Source organism: Pholis gunnellus, assembly GCF_910591455.1.
Source record: "Pholis gunnellus genome assembly, chromosome: 2".
Lineage (NCBI taxonomy): Eukaryota > Metazoa > Chordata > Actinopteri > Perciformes > Pholidae > Pholis > Pholis gunnellus.
Window position 1 is genome coordinate 2168386 of NC_136536.1, and position 22451 is coordinate 2190836.

Sequence of the window (22451 nt, forward strand, 5' to 3'; positions counted from 1 at the left end):
CAACTTATAAACTTTATAAAACTTTGGAATAACGGGTTGAAATTAACAGCAGTTACACATCTCGACCGCTGGGTGTCGCTGTGGAATTTAACCACTTCCCCTGCACGATCCGGGCAGAAACGTCGCACTCTCTCATTGGCTGTTGGCATCCGGGGTCAAACAGCGTTGCGCATGCTCACATGGCCCTTTTTTCTCCTGTTTCCGAGACTGAAATCTGTCAGATCAGCGGAGCGTGCAAATCCCTTTGAATACCTGCTTAATATCTCTCAGAGTTTTCTTCCCCTAGTCCACGCGAGAGACTCACATCTCAGCCGCGTGCAGCCGGAGGAACCAGCAAAGAATGACGAGCAACCCGAAGCGGAAAGAAGACAGTCAGCAGCTGAATGGAGGCGTAAAGCAGCCCACATGGAGCAAAGCCTTCAACAGCACCGCGGTCTGGGAGGAGAAGGTCAGCCGGTTACCCTTTTTAATTTTATTTATTCTAAAGAAAACCCGTTCCCCGGGCGTTAAAGTGTCACCGTTAGGGTTAGTATTTTTTTGAATTTATTATATTTATTATTTATTTAGTAGTTAGGATTAATGTGACTCGGCTGTCAAATCAGAAGCAACACCGTTAATCCTCTCTGCGGTTTTTAGGGCTTTAATCATAAAGAATATAACCTGTAAGTCGACATGTTGGGTTAACTAAACAATGTTGGTTATTTATGACTTCCTACTTATTTCAACTCAAGAAATCAAGTTCATTAAACTCATTTTAAAAGGTTCCATTTCATACTAATATAGTTTGCTTTGGTTTAATTATTTATTCATTTTGAATCAATTAATTAGCTAACTGTCAAAGTGGCAACATCAAATATTTTAATTTAAATAAATGTTTATTACTTTATATTTGGTGCAGGAGGTAACACAAATATCTTGTAAACAATAGTGTTTACAAGATAAGTAATAATAGTATTTGTCAATTCAAACTAGATTTCCTTTGTAGTTTAGAGGATATGATTTATATTTTGTTTCATATTTATTCTCTTTGTTATCGACATAAGATCTTCCTCGTCGCAGTGTTTTGGTACATTTTGTAAAAAGTAAACATTTAGTACTGGGTGTCTGTGGTAAATTAAAAAAGCTGTATTTGAGTTTTTCTCTATTTAAAAAAATTGAATTATGCAAAGAATTAAAAAACATATCATGTCAGTGATAAACTCTGAGCACAAATCCTTTTTTCACTCAAATATAAATTGTAAATCAACCAGGACTGAGATGTTAAGATTAAATTGTGCTTCCAGTCTGGAGCCTCACTTCAGCTAAATATCATAACAGCTTGTCTTATCTAAACTTAACTTTTAATTATAGGAAGAACCCTATCTTCATATTACAGACACAATTCCTGAAGTCATATCATAATTGAAGAAATCCTCCAATGGAGGAAAGCACATGTTTTTAAAATATACAAAATGTGTTGACAGTCGATATCTATCCATTAATACACGGTCCGGGGAATTTAATGTGTCATCAGGTTTGAGTTTCCTTTAAATCGTCACATGGTCACATGAATTCAGGAATCCTTAAGTTAGGACTGTTGAGTACCAGCTAGATAAGACTCCTAAACGCAGTTAGGAAACATGTTTCTGTACCAAAACAAACCTCTAAATGTGATAATAAAACATTTCAGACGGAGGAAGTTTCAGTAATGAGGCCTGAAGTGTTTTTGTTGATGCATGACCTTTTATGTTTTCAGAATTATGTGTGGAGTTGCATTTTTTGTGTGTATACAAAGGAGAAAAACTCACCACAGTGTGTAATAATGAAAATATATAAATAGTGCGCCGGTAGATATTAATTAACAGACAAATGAAAACCTTCAAGATGGCCACTTCTAACATTACATTGCAGTCATTTAGCAGACGCTTTTATCCAAAGCGACTTACAATTCAGTATCTATCTATACACCGTAGGCACAGCTACGGGAGCAATTTTGGGGTTAAGTGTCTTGCTCAAGGACACATTGACACACGACTAGTGGAGCCGGAGCCGGGGATCGAACCACCGGTCCTCTGGTTGCAGGACGGACCCGCTCTCCACTTAGCCACGGTCAACTTCTAAGTCCGGATATGTCCAAAAAATGGCAAAGAAATCCTCAAGTTGAGCGACTGGAACTAGAGTTTGCTCGACATTTCTACTAGAAATAAATGCTGAAACGATTAATCAAATATCTAAATAGTTTTCAGTTGATCTTTAAACTGATTAATAGTCACCCTTCTCTAAGGAGAAACAGGCTTCTTCTCACACACACACACACACACACACACACACACACACACACACACACACACACACACACACACACACACACTCTACTAACACTCAAACGATTTTGTCGACTAATTAAGTGGATTTACAGATCTTTAAAACTGAGTTTCTCCACAAAGAACCACTTTTTACACTATTCTGTCTACCAAAGTTGTGCTGATAATGTTCTTATATAAATAAGTCATTCAGCATCAAAATGCATAAAATAAGACAAATTGACGACATATTAAAACTCAAAGACAGATTAGTCGAGCAGCCTTATAAACCCCAGAGAAAGAACATTTCAGGGAACTCTGATGCTTTGTGTATTGTGTGTTGTTCTAAAGTCAGTTTTGGCGTTTAAAACGATTAGTTGTTAAATCGAGCTCATATATTTTTCTTTCACAGGACGAGTTCTTAGATGTGATTTACTGGCTTCGGCAGATCATCGCGCTGATCCTCGGTGTGATTTGGGGCGTCGCACCGCTGAAAGGATTCCTGGCAATCGCCATGTGAGTATCCTGCACAGTCCCAACTACCGACCCCGGTGGTCTCTTCTTATTGCAGAGACGGTTTAACCGACCCCGGTGGTCTCTTCTTATTGCAGAGACGGTTTAACCGACCCCGGTGGTCTCTTCTTAATACAGAGACGGTTTAACCGACCCCGGTGGTCTCTTCTTAATACAGAGACTGTTTAACCGACCCCGGTGGTCTCTTCTTAATGCAGAGACGGTTTAACCGACCCCGGTGGTCTCTTCTTAATACAGAGACGGTTTAACATTTGTTTTCCTCGTCTAGATTCTGCATCATCAACGCCGGCGTCCTGTATGTTTACTTCAGCAGCTTTCAGCAGATCGATGAGGAAGAGTACGGTGGAACGTGGGAACTCACCAAAGAAGGCTTCATGACATCTTTCGCTCTCTTTCTGGTGAGGATGTTATTATCTACGGAATTATGTCAGAGGATTGTTTTTTTTGGCAATAGAGGTTCAAAATATGAAATTTGTTTCTGTGTGGTTTAATTTATATAAAAGTGTTTTCTTCTTGACCAGGATGTTGATGGTTTCAGTTTGAGTTAAATAAAAGAGAGACGTGCCAACGATGTATATATTTGGTTAAATAAATGTTGTTATTGTTGTATTTTTTTAAAATGGGAGTTTGTTTTTAAATATTGTTTAAAAATAACAAAAATCCGTGTGTCAAACTGTTCGACAGCTGAGCGGTAACAGGAAGTGTGTGCAGCGGTTTCAGGATCTTAAGTTGACCACATTTCATAATGTTTAGATGTTGATGCTTTCACTGCGTCTGAAACACGCAGAGAAACACTTCACATGTGTGAGATCAGATGCTCACAGAGACGACAATCATGAGTGAAATGTGGCAGAAAAGAACGTTGTTCATCAAGACAAGTCCACTCACATAAGTGTGACATGCAGTGAGTTTTATTTGTGTTATTAAATCTGAAGTCTCATTTTAAGAGGAGACTCTACAGGTGAATAGGGTAAAATAATTAACTCATAGATATCACCATGAAACTTCACCAGTTCATTACTCACATTAAGAGGATTATTTTATGTATTACAAGTTTCCTGAAATGTTATGTTTACATATGCAAATGAGGCGTTATCTGATGGTAACTTTTGGTGAATTTAGGAGAAATCTACAGACGTAAACAGACAAAGAAATAAGATAAATGTTTTATTTCCTCTACTCTGAACGAAGATGTGTTATGGAAGCAAAATAGATCAACATCTCAAACTGACCAGAACATTAATAGGTTTGTTTTTCCTGTAGTGTCTCCTCTTAAGACCGGCTTCTTGTGTTTGGTGTTTCTCAGGATTCTGGTGTTAAATACTTGTTTTATTTCGTTGAGCTGCTTTAGTCGGCTTGTAAAGAGTTCTCTGTGCTCATCGCTCTGAAGTGGAGCGTTGAATCTGACCCTCGGTGTCTTCTCCTCACCAGGTGGTGTGGATAATCTTTTACACGGCGCTACATTTCGACTGAGACGAACCCAAAACGGGACACTAAATACGAACATTTCAGTCGAAGTGAATCGACGGAGGACGGAGGAACTCCGCGGCTCGAGGCGCGTCAACGCTCCCAACATACAGTATGACTTTTCAGTGTGCAGTGCATCATGGGAATCCTAGATCGATTTAACGAGATCCTGCAAGACCACCGCGACGTCCGAGATCTAGTGTGGTGGCTCATTTTCTAAGGCCCTCTTCATTACACTTACATTTATTTACATTAATATGTCCTTCCTCACTTCATCATCATCGTCCATCTCTTTGACAAAACACTAACGAGTAGTTTCGGCTGCAGCTCTGTGTGCGATGGAACAATTGAGTATTAGTTGGTTGACTACGGGCCCTTTCTGCTGGTTTAGAGGACATGAATGCAGATTTTAGACCGTAAAGATAACAACCAGTGTGTGTGTGTGTTTTCATCCCAGCTGATGACGGCGTGTCCTCGTGTCGTTATTAGGGTTCAATCAGTCCGTGAGTGGGAAGTGTTGCCTTTTTAATTAAGGGACAAAATGCAGCTTTTTGGATGAATGAAACTACCTGTAAAGGATTGCTCCTGTGGCGTCACTGTTAAAGAGAAAAAGAAAATGTCACTCCAAAATGTCTTTTAATGGAAATAATCTGATGAATTAGTAAAATGATTTAAAAGTGTCACGGCAGTAAAGCCCATTAAAGGTTACGCGTGTCTGTGATTTTAAGCTTCCATGTTTAGGTTTTAGTTTTTTTTGCTCTCTGAATATAAACACACCATTTTCGAATAAAATAAAATAAAAAAAACTGTCATTTATTTCTTCTTAAAGGTCTGGAGTCCATTAAATGTGAACATCTACACAGCTCACTAGTGCTGATTCTAACATGAAAAACACACATCAGACACCCGACCCCACCGCGCCGCGGTTACTTCAGTCGGGAACTAATAACCGTCTGTGTCCGGAGCGGGGCCGGGGGGCAGCGCTGTGCAGCCAGGTGTCATTTTATCGATGGCATCAGTGAGCAGAATAGAAATAATTTAAAAAACGTGTTTTATTCTCACGTGTAGCTTCCAGATCAGTCTTACCTCTTGTGTTTTAATTAATTTAAACTTTTGTCTTGTAAATTCTGTACACTGTCCCTTTTTGTCCAGTCCACCTTGTGCTACAGATGTATTTGTACTTCCGTTATATACCTTGTTTGATGATGACACACGTCTCAGTATTTTACAGTGAAGGACTTTTAAATGCGAGTTCTTGTAATCGACTGTTCTGTTAGAAAGGATTGTATTTTCTGATCAAATCTTTTGGGAAGCATTAAACATGGGCTTCATTTGGCCTCCATTTTCAAAGAGATTGGGTCTTTTTCTTTACAATTTAAATATAGAAGATATTTTATGTGTAAGGTTTTTGTCTTGGATGCATTGATTGTACTAAAATTAGCTTTAATGCTACCTCCATCATATGGAAACACAATTCTAACAGAAAACAGATGGTAGAAGTGATAAAATCTAAATACTCACAGTACGTCAAAATAATACACAATATTAAAGTGGATGAAGTAGTGATGACAATGAAAATAAAACAAGTTAAAGTGGTGCATTTGTCAAGTAGAGAAACGTGCAGTAAAAAGTACTTAAAGTACTCATTGGTCAACATTATTACTGTGTAAACTGCATTTTAACTTCATTCACTGACTGTGATTTCTGTTTAAACCTGATCTTAAAAGTAACTGTCAGATAAATGTAGTAGCGTGTAATGGAAGTAAAGTACAAGTACCTCTAAACTACAGTATACTACATTTTAAACCTTTTAAGTCTGAATTTTGACTTAGTAACTCATAACATTGATTTACTTTTTATCTGTATTTCTGGTGGAGTATCTCCTTATGTTAAGATGCTGAGTCATTACTTTTAATAAGCTAACTTGTTATTTATGTCAACAATTTTGAGATACGTAATCATTATTTTGAGATACTAAGTCATTATTATATGTATAGTTTGTCATTAAAATGACTGACAGTATATGTTTTACATCATAGTGGCAGTATTGGGCTTCCATAGTAAAGCTCTACTTTTATTCTCCTTCATATATTTTTGAACATTTTAGTTTTTAACGTTTTGCTGCTGCATAGTTTATTTTGTTATTTTTCACATATGAATCAGTTCAGTATGTATTCAGTATATTTACTAATATATTATTAGTATTATTAATACTTCGTATTATTCCTGTATTTTGACTTTTAGCTGACTACGCATGTCCATCATTCATAAAAATCTATATAGATGATGACGTCGTCAACGCGGAAGAACAAAAAAAGGGAAAGAAAAGTGACGCCGTAAAGCCTTATTAAAAAAAAAAAGGAAAAAAAAGTGACGTAAATCCAAGATGGCTTCTCCCCTCTCCACGATGAAATTTTGGAAGCCGGGTAAGTACGGTTAAAAAAAAGAATAAATGAGACATTTAATGCGATTTCTTTCTGGTTTGTATTCAGTAACGTTCAGCTGCGCGTGGACTTCCGTTGGTCTCGGTTCGGTGTTAGTTGCGTTCAGGGCAGCTGCGTGATCTCCGCATCCCGCGGAACGTTAACGTTCAGCGCTGCGGAACCAAAAAAAGTATAACCTGCCAAAATAAAAAATAAAAACGCACAAAAAAAGTACGACTGCTGCGTGAATACATGCGATGTAAAAGGTTTTAATGAAGAGGGGGTTTTTATCGGCTTCATTTTATTTTCGTTTGCCCTAAAAAAACCCTCAGAAATCCTCTCAGCCTGCTCACGTTTAAATAAAACATCTCCACCATCTGTTCTGCTCCAGGGTCGGAGGCTCCGGGGATCTCAGAGGAGCGGGATCTGAACACGGAGACCACCGGATCACCGGTCATCTTCAACCCGCACACAGCGCTCTCCATAGAGAAGCAACGGCAGAGACTCCCCGTTTTCAAGGTTCCACAATCGCCCCTGAACGTCCCATTTAGTGTGTTGAACGCTGTCTGTCTGTTTTAGTTCTGACATTTTTATTTGTGTTGTTTTGTGTGTTTTCTTTGCTCCTAGTACACCACACAACACTAAAATATGTGCAGTATAAATACACTGTGCAATGCAAAAATATTCTTTACTGTTTTATTACTTATTTATAATAATAGTTTTTTACTACGTCTCTTGTTTGCACTATCCACTACGCTGCTGTAATCCTGTAAATGTCCCCACTGCGGGACTAATAAAGGATTATCTTACATTATATTATATTATCTTATCTTGTTGTTATTTGTGTCCCATGCAGCACAGAAACAACATCTTATACTTGGTGGAGAGCTTCCAGACCATCATCGTCGTTGGTGAGACGGGATGTGGGAAGACAACACAGTTACCTCAGGTTGGTGTGATTTAACTCGTGCAACATTCTGCTGCTAAAACGGTGAATAACATGCATTTATGATGTGCCTCCTACTACTAAAATATTCTTTATTCATTATTATTTCTGCTATTATTAGTGCCACTGCTGCTACTCTCACTATATGCATCATTTCTGTCCTATAGACTATATTGTAATTGTATCATGTTGTTCATTCTATACACTCATTCTGGTTTCGTTCTTCTTTTTTTGTACCCTGTTACATTTTGTAAATAATAAAGAAAAATTACTTTTACCAAAGGATGGCGTTTGTATCAGAGCAGGATTAGTTACAGTTGAGCATAGTAGTGCTAATAGTGCATCGGGTGAAGTACTGTCAGAGTGACGTGAATGTGAGCGTTGCTGCAGTGGACTGATGCCCTTCATGTGGCTTCACCTCCACAGAGGTTTCACATGACCTTGCATTGATGCTTAGTAGCCTCTTTTTTTTTTTGCAGAGTTTGCTTTATACAAAGTCTGCTCTTCTGCAACATCACTGTCTATCTAACGCTCCTTTTTAAAAAAAAATCTGCCTCCTTTCAGTACCTGCTGGAGGCGGGCTGGGCGACAGAGGGGAAGGTTATTGGAGTGACACAGCCTCGACGCGTGGCCGCTATCTCCGTAAGACCTCCGCCGACGTCCTGCAGGAAATTACATTCTACGCTGAAGGAACAGCTGACACATTCTTTATTTTATTTTTCCTGCTGTTAGGTAGCTAACCGTGTAGCGGAGGAGCGGGGGGCCCTGGTGGGGCACGAGGTGGGCTACACCATCCGGTTTGACGACTGCTCCGATCCCCACGCCACGAGGATCAAGGTATCCTTCGTCTTCGTCTTCATCTCAGGCTGTCCCGTGTTGTTTGGTTCCTCTTTCAGTACTTGATTGTGCGTCGTGTGCTTCAGTTCCTCACAGATGGCATGCTGGTGCGGGAGATGATGGCCGATCCTCTTTTGAAGAAATACAGGTACGTGATTGTACTGTCGGGTATATGATGAACACGTTGATGATGGTTTGAGTCATAGAAATAGAAGAGGAGTAGAATGTTCATGTGTCTTTATTGTGCTGTTCTCCTCAGTGTGTTGATGCTGGATGAAGCACATGAGAGAACCCTGTATACGGACATAGCCATTGGTCTACTAAAGAAGGTATTTCAAGAATTAAACTTGACTATTTCACTCCAATTTATACTTTAAATGAATCCTGGAAAGTTGGTGACTTCTCTTCAGTTTTAATCCCTGACTCTGACTTCTCCGTTCTTCTTCTCCTTCTTCTTCTTCTTCTTCTTCTATAGATTCAGAAAAAGCGGCGAGACCTGAGGCTGATTGTGGCCTCCGCCACTCTGGATGCCAAGGTGACAGCATCATTAAGATGAACAGATACGCTTGATTAGCCGGAGCAGAGAAAACAAAGACAGACAGACAGACAGACAGACAGACAGACAGACAGACAGACAGACAGAGGAGGAAAGAGAAGTTGATGCGGGGTCAGATCTTGTTGTACTGACATCTGCAATACTCTGATGAAAGGAAAGACACAATCAGGCCACGACTGCACTCAGCATTACACAAGTCAGCTGAACTGCCATATCTGACATCTACAGTACTTTCTGTTTAAACATCTACACATGCATATTATTTAGTTATACTGCGGCACTAAGTTGCATACTTTATTTTTTAATAAGACGTCAGATTGAAAGCAGCAAAAGTACTTTATTGCTGCAAAACATTGGGAAAATATCATAATCCAGAAATGCGTCATGAGTGTTTCCTTTACTAACTGCGTTATCTTCATCTGAAGAAATTCCACGACTTCTTCAACCTGAACGAGTCCGGGGATCCCAACAAGGACACCTGTGGGATCCTGACGGTGGAGGGACGCACCTTTCCAGTGGACGTCTTCTACACGGTCAGGTAATTGCGTAATCCCGTCTACGGTGCGTCATTCCGTGTAATTGTGTTGTTGTGACCGTGACGTGAAGGTTCTGTTCTCTCTCTCAGTCCCGTCCCAGACTACGTGAAGGCCACGGTGGAGACGGTGCTGAAGATCCACGAGACGGAGGACGACGGAGACGTGTTGGCTTTTCTCACCGGGCAGGTTAGTGGGCCGCTATCTCAAATATTACTCAAATAGATATTTAAAGAGTAACTAAACACCCAAAACCACATTTCTTCAGCTGAAAACCAATATATATGTGTATTTAATAGTGTTGTTGATGGATTCAGGTTGAAATATTGACATTTTAGTGCAAAGTATTTGAATTCTACATATTATAAACATGCATAGCGTCTGCCCTCTACTGGCTGAACCCCCCCCCCCACCCACACACCTCATATACCAATGTCTCCCAACGTGACCCTTTTAATTTCCCTGTGAATCGGTGATGCTAATCACTAGCGTGCACATCTTCCAGCCTTGCACGTAAACTCAAAATCACACATTTTGATAAGAATTGATCCTGTATTTTTGCCATCGTAACAGACCGTTTACAGGACCTACCTAACTGAATTCATAACAATAGTCAGCATGCTAGTGTTTAGCATTAGTGATTAGCATGAGTTAATTGAAAGGGTAACGGCCATCATGAACGGTTGGTTTGAACGGTTAAGTGAAGCTATATGCTAAGTTAACGTAGACCAAGCTCAGCAGTTCCTTTTATCTTCTGTAACTGTAGCATTAAAGCGCGGTGGAATTAGCAAGCGAGCTAACGAGTACAAATTTAGCCAATTGATGCCTCGTCCGCACGGCCGTGTCACAGTGCAGGAAAGCACATTGCTATCTCCAGACAGTTCTAGAGACATTTATTTTATTTCAAGGGTAGAGGTATTTCACACCAAACTCTTTTAATGATTTAACTTATTGTAGATGTATAATTACACCTGGCGTCCCATTTGTTATCTAGCCGGTCTTTCTTCTTTGTCTTAGTTCTTATTTTTCCCCTCAGGAAGAAGTGGAGAAAGTGGTTTCCCTTCTGCAGGAGCAGGCCAGGTCTCTGTCGCGATACGGAATGAAGAAGCACCTGAGAATCCTGCCCATGTACTCCGGTCTGCCGTTCGCCGAGCAGATGAAGGTGTTTGAGAGGACGCCGCCAGCTGTTCGCAAGGCAAGTTTGTTTTACATTCTTCCGTAGAGAGAAGAAATCTGATCTAATTTGCATTTCCATTATTTGGCATTTTCCACTATTTGGCATCCAATCAATGCCAAAAAAGCATCTGGCTAATCAGACGGATTTGCCATTTAATTTCACTTCTTTCATTGCATTTAAATTGCTGAGATGTTGGCGGCGGTTCAGAAGTCTGTGCCCGGCTGAAAATAACTAAAAGATAAAAAAGTTAACATTGATTCTAGTGGATGCATTTTAACTCCGAGAACAAGATAATTAGTTGATGGACATATTGATAATGATAATCTGTTTTTATATATATCACATTTCATACAGACTATGTAGCTCAAAGGGCTGTACATTTAAAAAATACATAAAAACGGTAAACCTTCCTTTTACAGAGCTGATGAAAACTGGAAAACATACATAAATAAATATAAATGTATAGACATAAAAGTGTTTAAACACATAAAATATGTATTATAAATATATATATATACATCACAGCCAATATTTGTTGCCCATCTCAAGAAGGTATTTTGGGCGATATATTAAAACAGCAGAGATGCTAATTAATAGATCACAGAATGATGTAAAATCATGACTTCCACATATGTCATGTGTCATAATCATAATCAACCATATGTGAAGCGAAGACTTCATTCTTATAGAGCGACTACGTGTAACACAAACAGTACAAGTGTCGACATAAGAGACTATAAAATGGTAAAATAGTGTAATTTAAAAACGGTTCACTTATTCCCGTCTTGTGTTTCCTCCAGGTTGTGGTGGCCACTAACATAGCCGAGACCTCCATCACTATAAACGGAGTTGTGTTCGTCATCGACTGTGCATTCGTGAAGCTGCGAGCGTACAATCCTCGCACCGCCATCGAGTCGCTGGTGGTCACGCCCATCTCCAAGGCTTCAGCCAGCCAGAGGGCCGGGAGAGCCGGTCGAAACCGGCCTGGGAAATGCTTCAGACTTTACACAGGTGTGTGTGTGTGTGTGTGTGTGTGTGTGTGTGTGTGTGTGTGTGTGTGTGTGTGTGTGTGTGTGTGTGTGTGTGTGTGTGTGTGTGTGTGTGTGTGTGTGTTGTAGAATCATTTGTGAATCCAACACTGAAGTGCCTTAAAGCTGCATTCTCTCTAGTGTCCACCAGGGGGCGACTCCTCTGGTTGTATAGAAGTCTATGAGAAAATGACTCTACTTCTCTCTTGATTTATTACCTCAGTAAACATTGTAAACATGAGTTTATGGTCTCAATCTCTAGTTTCAAGTCTTCTTCAATACAGCATGATGTTCATTTAGTAAATGATGGTCCATTTAGAGTCAAACAGACCATAAAGCAGGGGATGCTTTAGGGTGGGGCTTACTGTGATTGACAGGTCGTTATCCGGTCTGGGAGTTGTTCATGTTTTCATCTTACAACTTTTAACCCTTTCAGAGTGTGTCGCCTAAAAATGTCTTGTTCAGCGTTCGGTTGTACTTAGCTCCGCCCCCTCTCGTGTCACTTCTGGTTGCAAAAAAACCCAAGATGGCGACGGCCTAAATGTCGTACTCGAGGCTTCAAAACCGTAATCCACAAACGGGTCACGGTGACTACGTCCACTTCTTATATTCAGTCTGAAGGACGAACTGATTAGAATTTGGTGGTCAAAGCTCGCTGTGACGGCTTCACTCAAACGTCTGAGAGGACATGAAGCGATGACATTATTGGACAGACACGGATATAAACTGGTCGGCGGAGGCGTACAAACGCGAGGCAGTAATCTGAAGGAGTCTTTCCCCTCCCCGTGTTTTCTTATTGCATACGATTCCTCTCAACAGAGGAGGACTTTGAGAAACTGCCTGCCTCCACTGTGCCAGAGATGCAGCGCACCAACCTGGCCCCCGTCATCCTGCAGCTCAAAGCGTTGGGCATCGACAACGTGCTGCGGTTCAGCTTCCTCTCTGTGAGTAGTGATGTGTTCACCCGCTGTGAACGGAATTCTACTTTACATTTTAATTAGCGAGAATGGGCCCAGTTCTCTGGGGGCATCAAATGAATGTGTTTGTGCTTTAGAAGATGTAACAGGAAGACTTCTCAAGTAAACCGCACTCTCGTTTAATTCTGTTTTTCACAGTTGTGGTCGGAATTGTTATTGTTGGACTGAAAGTGCATTGTTTGTCTTTGCAGCCTCCTCCAGCTCAGACCATGGTTCAGGCTCTAGAGCTGCTCTACGCACTGGGAGGTAAGAGACCAGGCTGTCAGCAGGGCGGCGCATTAAATGCCTCCGTTTACGTATCTGTACGTTTTTGTTCTGACTTCCTCCCCAAGACCAGAGATTTGCCTTCAAAATAAAAGCCTCTTGTCTCAAGACAAATTAAGCCTTTCTAGAGCCAAATTGGGTTATTTACAAAGAGGGGCTGTCCCTCAACTGCAAGACTAGTGTTCATAATGATGTTGAACCATCTACAAGCTAAGGTGTCCCTGCACATGATGCAGAATCTGAACCAGTTGCGTTTCTCTCTGCAGGTCTGGACCACTACGGACGCTTGACCGACCCCATGGGCGTGCGGATGGCGGAGTTTCCTCTCAGCCCCATGTTTGCCAAGATGCTCCTCGAGTCGGGAAACTTCGGCTGCTCCAAAGAGATTGTTACCATCGCAGCGATGATGCAGATACAGAACATATTCGTTGTGCCGCCCAATCAGAAGAAAGCTGCCGTAAGTGAAAACAGGCTTTTAAAAAAACAAAAACGGAGCATGTGGTATTTTTTGGGCAGAAATGCTTTGTCAGCATAACAATTATCCCATTTTTTTTTTTTGCTATCTCACCCTGCAGGCCCGAGAGCACAGGAAATTTGCAGTTGCAGAGGGCGACCACCTCACCATGCTGAATGTGTATGAGGCTTTCATGAAGGTACAGCATGTTTGTACGGTGTACAGCTCAGTCGGAGGGGGGGGGGTTTGCAAACTCAGCAAAAGTTTAGAGAAAGTTGATTCAAGACTTAAGACTGTTTCCTCTTTCCTGCAGCACCAGAAGAGCTCCCAGTGGTGTCAGGAACACTTCCTGAATTATAAAGGTCTGCTGCGGGCTGTGACGGTGCGAGAGCAGCTCCGGCGTCTCATGAACAAGTTTAAGGTGCCGCGGACTTCAAGTGAAGGTTTGAAATGAGTCATGTTTGTTCTATGTGGTGATAGACTGAGAGACGTGTTCAGACGAGGTAGCGAAAGCAGCTTGTTTTTTTCATTCTCGTGAACCATTTGGAGGAAATGTCTTTAACTTTGGCAGAAACGTCCAACTGGACTCAAGGAAAAAGTGATCATGGATTGTATATAAGTGGACGTAGTCACCGTGACTTCGCCCGTTGGTTTGTGTACAACAGTTTTGAAGCCTCGAATTTGGCGTTTTGGCCGTCGACATCTTGTTTTTTTGCAACCAGAAGTGACACGACAACCGAACGCTGAATTAGACGTTTTTAGGCGACCAAAAATGTTACAATTTACTTTCATGATGTGAAAACACACTGAAAGAGTTTAAGTTGTAAAACGAAAACACGGACAACTCTCAGACCGGACAACGTCGTGGTAGAGACCTGTCAATCACTGTGTAGCCCCGCCCTAAAGCATCCCCTGCTTTATGGTCTGTTTGACTCTAAATGGACCATCATTTACTAAATGAACATCATGCTGTATTGAAGAAGACTTGAAACTAGAGATTGAGACCATAAACTCATGTTTACAATGTTTACTGAGGTAATAAATCAAGAGAGAAGTAGAGTCATTTTCTCATAGACTTCTATACAACCAGAGGAGTCGCCCCCTGGTGGACACTAGAGAGAATGCAGCTTTAACACACTTCAAAGGTTACTGTGACGAAACACATCTGTCATATACTTATTATGACAATTTAACTCAAATATCTAATAGGATAAAATGATGATGACATTTTGGACAGACATGGATGTAAACTGCGACATGGCGGTAGTTCTAGGTAATGATGTAAATGTGTGCTACTTTAACAAGCTGTCATCACTAAATTAAAGCTGTATATTTTCTTTGACACATTCTTTGCTTCTTGTGTTTTGCACAGGTGACCCTGACGTGATCTTGAAGTGCATCGTTTATGGGTTTTTCGCTAATGCGGCTCGCATTCACCATTCTGGCTCCTACCGGTGAGAGGGCTCCCTGCTGTTGACGTTTTTAACGTTTCTCAATAAAAGGAATTATTTCAGCTTTCGTCGACCTTTTTAAAATCACGTGACTCACTCTCGTTTTCCTTCATTCCTTCCAGGACTTTACGAGACGACCGTGAGCTTCACATCCACCCAAACTCTGTGCTGTTTGGAGAGAAACCTCCAAAATGGTGAGTTCCTGTTCTTCTGCAGTAATCTTACTTTGCTCCCTTGTTCTTGTACATTAATAGAGAATCTGCATTCATCTGGAGGATCATTTATGCTCCCAGACTAAACAGTTGTCTCTTTTCCAGGGTTGTTTTCAATGAAGTGGTGCAGACGGCTAAATACTACATGCGCGACGTGACGGCCGTTGAGTCGACCTGGTTGGTCGAGTTGGCTCCTCACTTTTACAAGCAGGCCGAGGTAAGTCGCAGAAAGAAGCTCCTCACAAGGTTCTAAGAGGGTCAGTTCACTGTCGTGGCTTTAGCCAGTGTTGTAGACCAAGACCAGGTCTCAACACCACTTTTTGAAGGTTCCCGGAATCTACCGCAGTTTTCACTCGGCCCTGTCTCGGTCTCCGACAAAGATTTATACAATTATAATTTATAGTTCTGCGGTAAAGCTTGCTCAGAGCGTCTGCAGAGCCGGAAGAAGCTGCAGAGAAGCTGCTCGGCTCGGCCCACCTCCTAAAGAAGGACTACGCACCGCTGCTGTTACAACAACAACAACAACAACAACAACAACAACAACATGCACCTTATTAGGCTCGTTTGAGATGAGCCAGACGATCGCCGCACAATGCACGCCGGTTAGATTTGTGTCCGACGTCACGAACACGTGGTCAACGATGACCTCACGAGATCGGGAGCATCCGCAGTTTTGAGAGTGAGGCGCCGCAGGACAACTTGCAAACCATGTGTACTGTGTGTATATGTATATACAGGACTGTCTCAGAAAATTAGAATATTGTGATAAAGTTCTTTATTTTGTGTAATGCAATTTAAAAAAACAAAAATGTCATGCATTCTGGATTCATTACAAATCAACTGAAATATTGCAAGCCTTTTATTCTTTTAATATTGCTGATTATGGCTTACAGCTTAAGAAAACTCAAATATCCTATCTCTAAATATTAGAATATCATGAAAAAGTATACTAGTAGGGTATTCAACTAATCACTTGAATCGTCTAATTAACTCGAAACACCTGCAAGGGTTTCCTGAGCCTTGAAAAACACTCAGCTTGGTTCAGTAAACTAAATCACACGTATGGGGATTATCACAATATTCTAATTTTCTGAGACAGTCCTGTATATACATATACACACAGTGTATATACACACTTGGATAAATACCTTTTATACTACTTTTAAAAATTCCTTCAATTTGATTTCAAAATGTTGACCGTTTAAGTCTTTTATTAGCTCACTAAGCAGCTCATTCCACATTTAGCTCCCTTTATAGAAAAAGGGCGTCTGGCCCAAAGAAACCTGAGGAGCAACGACCACACCGACCGTTGAACGAGCAATACGTTGCTCGACTGCGACGCTGGCTGCAGCCCCTGAATCCGTGTTTCTGTTGTGATCTAACATGAAGTTTTTCACTGTCCCCCCCCCCCCCTTCATCTCTTTCAGCACGGATCACTGGCCAGCAAGAGGTCCCGGGTCCTCTGAGTCTCGCCGGCGGCCTCATCATGTTCAGACCCATTGAACCAAAAAGAAGGAGAGACTCCTCCTCTCCAAACGCCACTGTGCTCCTCTCCACGTCATCGTGTATAAAGATGTAAAATATATTTATTGTCCACCTGCACAAACCCCCCCCCCTCCACACTTGAGTGGCTGTGCCAGAATGGGATCAAGTGGATATATTTTTGACATCAACACACACACACACACACACACACTAACACACACACATACGTGTAGTTTCTATGTGACGAGAGAGTAAACGGCGTCCACTCCAGTCTGTTCTCGTGGTCGACCACCTGTATGTACATAGTCGGAGCAGGCTCAGGTCCACACCTGGTTCTTGGCTTCATTATTTTTTTAATCGCTGTATTTTCCTGCTGCATGATAAGTGATGGAAGACGGCGGTACGTGAGTTCGATTCCCTTTGCGAGACTCTCTGGGGGGGGGGGGGGGGGGGGTTTGGTTGTTTCCGGGTTAATTTGCGTCCCCCGTAGCCCGGGTGCCTTTATGTTTGTAACGGGTTCACTTTATCTCCGGTTTATTTTAGATAACTTTCCGCACCGTAACACAGAACGATATATATAAATATATATAAATATATTTATATATATTTATATTTTCAGGAAACCTGCATTAGAGGGAAGCGAATACTGATACTGTGAAAATAACTGCTTTATTTTGTCGATCCTGGTTTTCCATACGTAGTGGCCTTGTCACCACTCTGTGCCAACTTTTCTTTTCACGTTTCTTTTTCTTTTTCTTTTTAAAGACGGAATGTGAAAACACACCTAAAGCATTGTAAATGAAAAGCTGTGAAATCAAACAAAAAAAGAAATGAAGTGCCATTTGTTCCTGTGGTGACATGAGGTGCATTCAGACACGCGTTCCAGAGCCTCAACGGTAACGGTAGCATCCATCCCATCATCATCGCCGCCTTTCTCCTCTCACGGGTTGTTGTTGTGCTGTTTGTCCCTTCTCTGTTGCCGTCCACGTCATCCACCAGGTGTTCAGTAGAGACGGCCAGTTATTTGATTTACATTCCATATTGACGGCACGTCGTCTCCTTTTCCTGCTTTTTGTTTTTATTTTTTACGGTTTAGATTTTCTTCAAAGCACCAGTGAGCAGTTTATTAAAGGTTTGTCTTTTTGCTTTTCAAACTACATTTTTCACTTCTGCATGTTTTTTCTATTCATAGATCTTGTTCTTGAGGTTACTGCTGTAGGTAGATGAAGAGAAATCAAACCACAGAGGAACACGCCGTAGATAGGCAAACCAACTCAAATTAGACGAATACACAAACGAGGTACCGTTGCATGTGAAGTGGTACTCTGACGTAGAATATACTCTTAAGATCACCTTGTAGGACCGATTGCAAACTTGTTTATCCCAAACTGTCACCTGACATTACTTCCTCACATCCTCAAATAAAGCCTTATTGTCATGCACCGGCTGTTCTTTGTTGTTTTACAGTCGCTGAGCACAATTTTAATAAACGGGGCTCAAGACACGACACTCAATTCACTCAACCACACACACACACACACACACACACACACACACACACACCACACACACACAAGAAGCAGAACACCGCAAATCTACTGCAAAATGAAGAACTTCATTCAAATCTATACAATAATGTATAAAACAAAATAGTGACACACTTTTGGTGATAAAGTCTGGGTTTGATGTGTCAGCGATAGTGTTAAAATGAAGTACATGAATATATATATATATATATATATATAACACACAGGACCAGTACTCACACTGATGAAGTACTTATTTCTCTCCACATTGTACAAAGAACAGAATATAGAACATAAACACAGCAAAATCATGTGTGGAGACAAAGAAAGTGTGATCTATTGATTAATACATGTTTTTAAAACAAGCCTCTATTGTTGTGAACAGGTTCTCCCATGTGGTACTTCTATAGTGCTTGAATCCTGATTAATGAGTCCACGGTCAAACAATAAGGTGTTTATAGGACACGTGTGTTGAACGTTTGGTTCATGAGTGTGACACTTTAAATGGCAAACAAGTGACTTTATGTCAGATCCCCTGTGTCTTATGAAGAGAAATAAAAGGCTAAAAGTGCCGTGTTGATTGGATGCAAAGCAGAACATGTGTTTAGAGTTTTGGAGATGAGGTTTTTGCCCTCAGTGTCTCAATTATTGTGCTTTATGTCATTTGTGTGTCACAGGAACCAATTTTACTTTACTTTTCATGCAGTGTAGGATGTTCGCCAGCAGGTGTCGCTGTTGTACCACAAACTGAAGATCACCAGAGAGAGAGAGAGAGTTTCTGCATGTTTCAGTTCCCCTTGTGATGAGTGTGGAACCTCACAATGGTCGCTTTGACTTACTTTTGATGGGCCTTGAATCCATTTAGAGATGCAGTGAGGTGAAACTAGCGCGATATGTCCACCAGAAGGTTAGCCACCAACAGTAAGACACGAGACACCTTTATGTCTTATTAATGATGTCTGGCTGCAGCTCAGGAGCTCTAGATATGCTGTGTGACTTATTGTATTTATGGAATACACAACACTGAAGTAATATAACCTTTCTTTTCAGATTGCATTGACAAAAGCATCTTAAAACCTTCACTTTTTGTATGCCACGCCTTCAACAAAGGAAACTGTTGCACTGTTTGAAATTCTGCAACACTCTTCCAACAAAACAGTATTTCTTACATTTAACACACGTTTAAATCTCATGCAGGGATCAGAAAACCAACACACACATAAAAACACTAACTGACCACCAGGAATAGACCTCAGGTAAGCGCAGCTGTTTTAAAGAAGGTGAAGGCAGTGAGGAGGAGGAGGAGGAGGAGGAGGAGGAGAACAGAGAAGGGGACCAGGGAGGACATTGTTTGTGATGTGGATGAGATGATGTGGTCAGAGCCTAACAGATGCTGGGATTATTATAATACTAGTTTACCATAACTTTACTTTCATTATGTTTTACTTCTCTGGGTTTACAGTAACACGTTTTGCTTTAAAAATATTATTTTCTGAAGCGTTTCTATTGTTTTTTAGTTAGTTCAGAATGTGAATAGATCTTTTAAAGAAGCCTGTTGGAGAAAAATAATAAAGTCGTACAAAGTACTACTGACAGCAGCGTTTGGTATGAAGTGTGTTGTTGCTGCTTTGTGTGTATAATCTTGTTGCTAAAAAGGCCATTTTGAGAAAGGATTGCTCGGTTTTGATGTTGAAATAGAAGTCAGATGTTTATCTGCAGGTGTTGTCTTATTTGATTCGTGTGTCAGCAGCCACACCAACAACCCGAACAAACGTGATTTATTATCTGCTTTATGAGCGGATCTTAGGCCGAGTGTTGAGGTCAGAACACAGAATTAAGGCTCCAGTTATGTCACTTATGTGCTCAAAGATTTTCATATTTCTAAACAAATGTATATAATCAAATTACCACACAATAAAAATATCAGGGACCAGGTAGTTTCAACTCTAATAATGACATTTGCGCCACTAAAGCATTGTGTTAGTACCTGATGTTAAAGTCTTAAAGAGGGGCCCTACATCCGGTCACACCTGTCATATTTAATAAGACATTCTGCTCATGTTCTGTTTCATCAGACGTGTCCACAGACCACCAGAGGGCTGCTGCTGAAAGCAACGAGGAAGAAACTAACAAACACGCGCGTGCGACGTAAAAAAAGAAGAAGAAGAAGAAGAAGAAGAAAACGCGCGAATGTGTCGTGACGTCGTGTGACTGTAGCTGCTGAGTGCTACCGGACGTTAAAGTGCGTGTTAACCCCAACATGAATCCTACAGCGTGCAGCGACACGTGTTAAAGGTTTGTATCCTCACACTTCATCTACTGACAGAGTTTAGTGCTGAAGTGCGGACGTGCTGCTGCTGTTTCATTTACCTGGTTAATGAGGTTAATGTTTAATTAGATAAAACAAGACAAAGATAGCCAGTATTGTGTTTTATGTAATAATGATACCTGATGCACAGTGTTGTATTAGATATGAGAGAAAAGAATTAACTCTCCAGAACAAACTAAGATATAAAGTCATGTTGGTGTAGCTTTAAAGCTTGAACCAGTCTTATGTAGTCTGACTGTAGTCCTGGGTCAGGGTTACTGTAGTCTGTGTGAGAGAGAGAGAGAGTGGTTAAGTGAGAGACAAACTATAAACCACTTTTGCATAGATGGCTGTATAAATGCAGCTATTTACCATCTGAGATAAGTGGTTATTTCTGGAGATGTGCGTCTCTCGTTCACCCCCCTGGTCTTTGGTGTCTTCTTCTGACCCCACTGACCTGCACGTTTAACACAAACAGACCATAAACAGAAGGTGTGGCGATGACTTCGACCGCAGAGTCGGCTTGAGGCTTTCAGAAGAATAAAATGATGAGTTTCATTTTGTTTTCTGTCTGTTCCATGTGGCACAAACACTGACGAATAGCACGGCCGCTAATTAATCACTTTTGGAACTTCTCAGCGTGTCATCCTGCAGTTGCTTTCCTTCGAGAAGTGAACGCATTCCCACAGTCTATGAGTAGAGATCTCGATTATACGTTTGTGATGTTGAAGAGCACGGCTGATTCTCTGACGTTGTGTTGTCGGTGGACGGAAGATGCAGCGTTCTCCTGGGAAAGAAGAGACAATCGCTCAGTGTAGGAGAAGAAAAGTGGTGCTTATCATCAACATGCTTGTTCCTCTACAGGTGACATGAGGTGAGCGTGGCCTGGTGTGTCGTCTGTAGTCTCCGGGCCCTTTATCTGAGACATGGAGGATGACAAAGGAGGAACCACTCAGTGGAAATTAGATGATGGTTCCTCAGCTACATGCAAAGGCTGCAGTTACATCTAGAAGTGTCTCTAAAGAACGTGTGGTTACTTCAGATCTCTGTCATCACAGAGTCTCGTACCTTCCTCCGTTGACAAGAGTACGGCAACCTGTAGGGGACAAATCAGAAACAACGGTTTGCCTCGAGAGTCAATTAGTCAGTAATGGTTGTTAGTTACGACCCAATTAAACGCAGTAATTAAGCATGAGCTGTATCAATTAAAAACAATGCAAAATCATGACTGAATGTCCCACAACAACAACTGAATAAACAGGAGAGGACAGAAATATCTGAATGTTCCTTCTGAAAAGATTTACTCTTTGAATTTATAGTATTTAGCATTATTTGTGAAGCACAGCCTCGTTTCTCTCTGTGTACCTGTGTGCAGAGACAGTTGTGCTTATTGAATGTCTTTTTATGAAATGAAGTGTGGAATCCGTCCCATAGCTGTGTCTCCATACGAGACGTGCCTTTTATCTCATGTGTTCTGTGTCCTTTTATCTTTAGGTGTCCTCTGGAATACAGCGACTGAAACCTCGTTCATCTCTCTGTGTGTGTGTCATCTGACGGGAAGCAGGCTTCTCCCCACCTGCTGTCTCCTCCGGAGGACGAAAAACAAGTAAGAGAGGCAAATTGTCCCCCCGTGTGTGTGTGTGTTTTTTTTCCAGTTCCACTCTGTTGCCCATTAGTGTTGTGTAACCACATAGATGCGAGCTGACAGCCGGAGGTATCAGTGATTAATCGCGTGCGTGTGACTCCGGCGTGGCAGCCGTTTGAACAGGTTGTACGTACGTGGTTGAGTGTTCCTCGCCATATTTCAGCGCTGTCAAAAAATCATTGACATGTTCCATCCAATTCATAGAATGTTTAACTGTTTTAAAAGGGTTTGATGGGAAAAAGCGAGTCATGTGTGAACTTGTAATTACCCCCTGTTCAAAGTTTGAGCCTGTTTTGAAAGAAAACAGTTTGGTTAATATTTCTCCCCTCAATGAACAACCAGTGAT

The 22451-nt window shown here is 41.2% G+C and overlaps 2 protein-coding genes across 2 annotated transcripts; both read left to right on the forward strand.

Moving 5' to 3' along the window:
• Positions 1–209: 209 nt before the first annotated feature.
• Positions 210–5618, forward strand: rab5if (RAB5 interacting factor). Its single transcript, XM_079172394.1, has 4 exons — positions 210–448; positions 2695–2798; positions 3085–3214; positions 4248–5618. Exons 1-4 carry the CDS (start codon positions 341–343, stop codon positions 4287–4289), a joined length of 384 nt encoding a protein of 127 aa, XP_079028520.1. The 5' UTR covers positions 210–340; the 3' UTR covers positions 4290–5618.
• Positions 5619–6593: 975 nt separating this feature from the next.
• On the forward strand, positions 6594–17047 carry dhx35 (DEAH-box helicase 35). The gene is made up of 21 exons (XM_079172370.1): positions 6594–6709; positions 7098–7225; positions 7563–7655; positions 8217–8294; positions 8385–8489; positions 8576–8637; positions 8749–8818; positions 8965–9024; positions 9471–9583; positions 9671–9767; positions 10615–10773; positions 11556–11766; positions 12603–12727; positions 12952–13006; positions 13291–13481; positions 13600–13677; positions 13792–13921; positions 14851–14932; positions 15052–15123; positions 15247–15358; positions 16569–17047. The coding sequence occupies exons 1-21, from the start codon at positions 6670–6672 to the stop codon at positions 16605–16607; spliced, it is 2100 nt and encodes a 699-aa protein (XP_079028496.1). The 5' UTR covers positions 6594–6669; the 3' UTR covers positions 16608–17047.
• The last annotated feature ends 5404 nt before the right edge of the window (positions 17048–22451 follow it).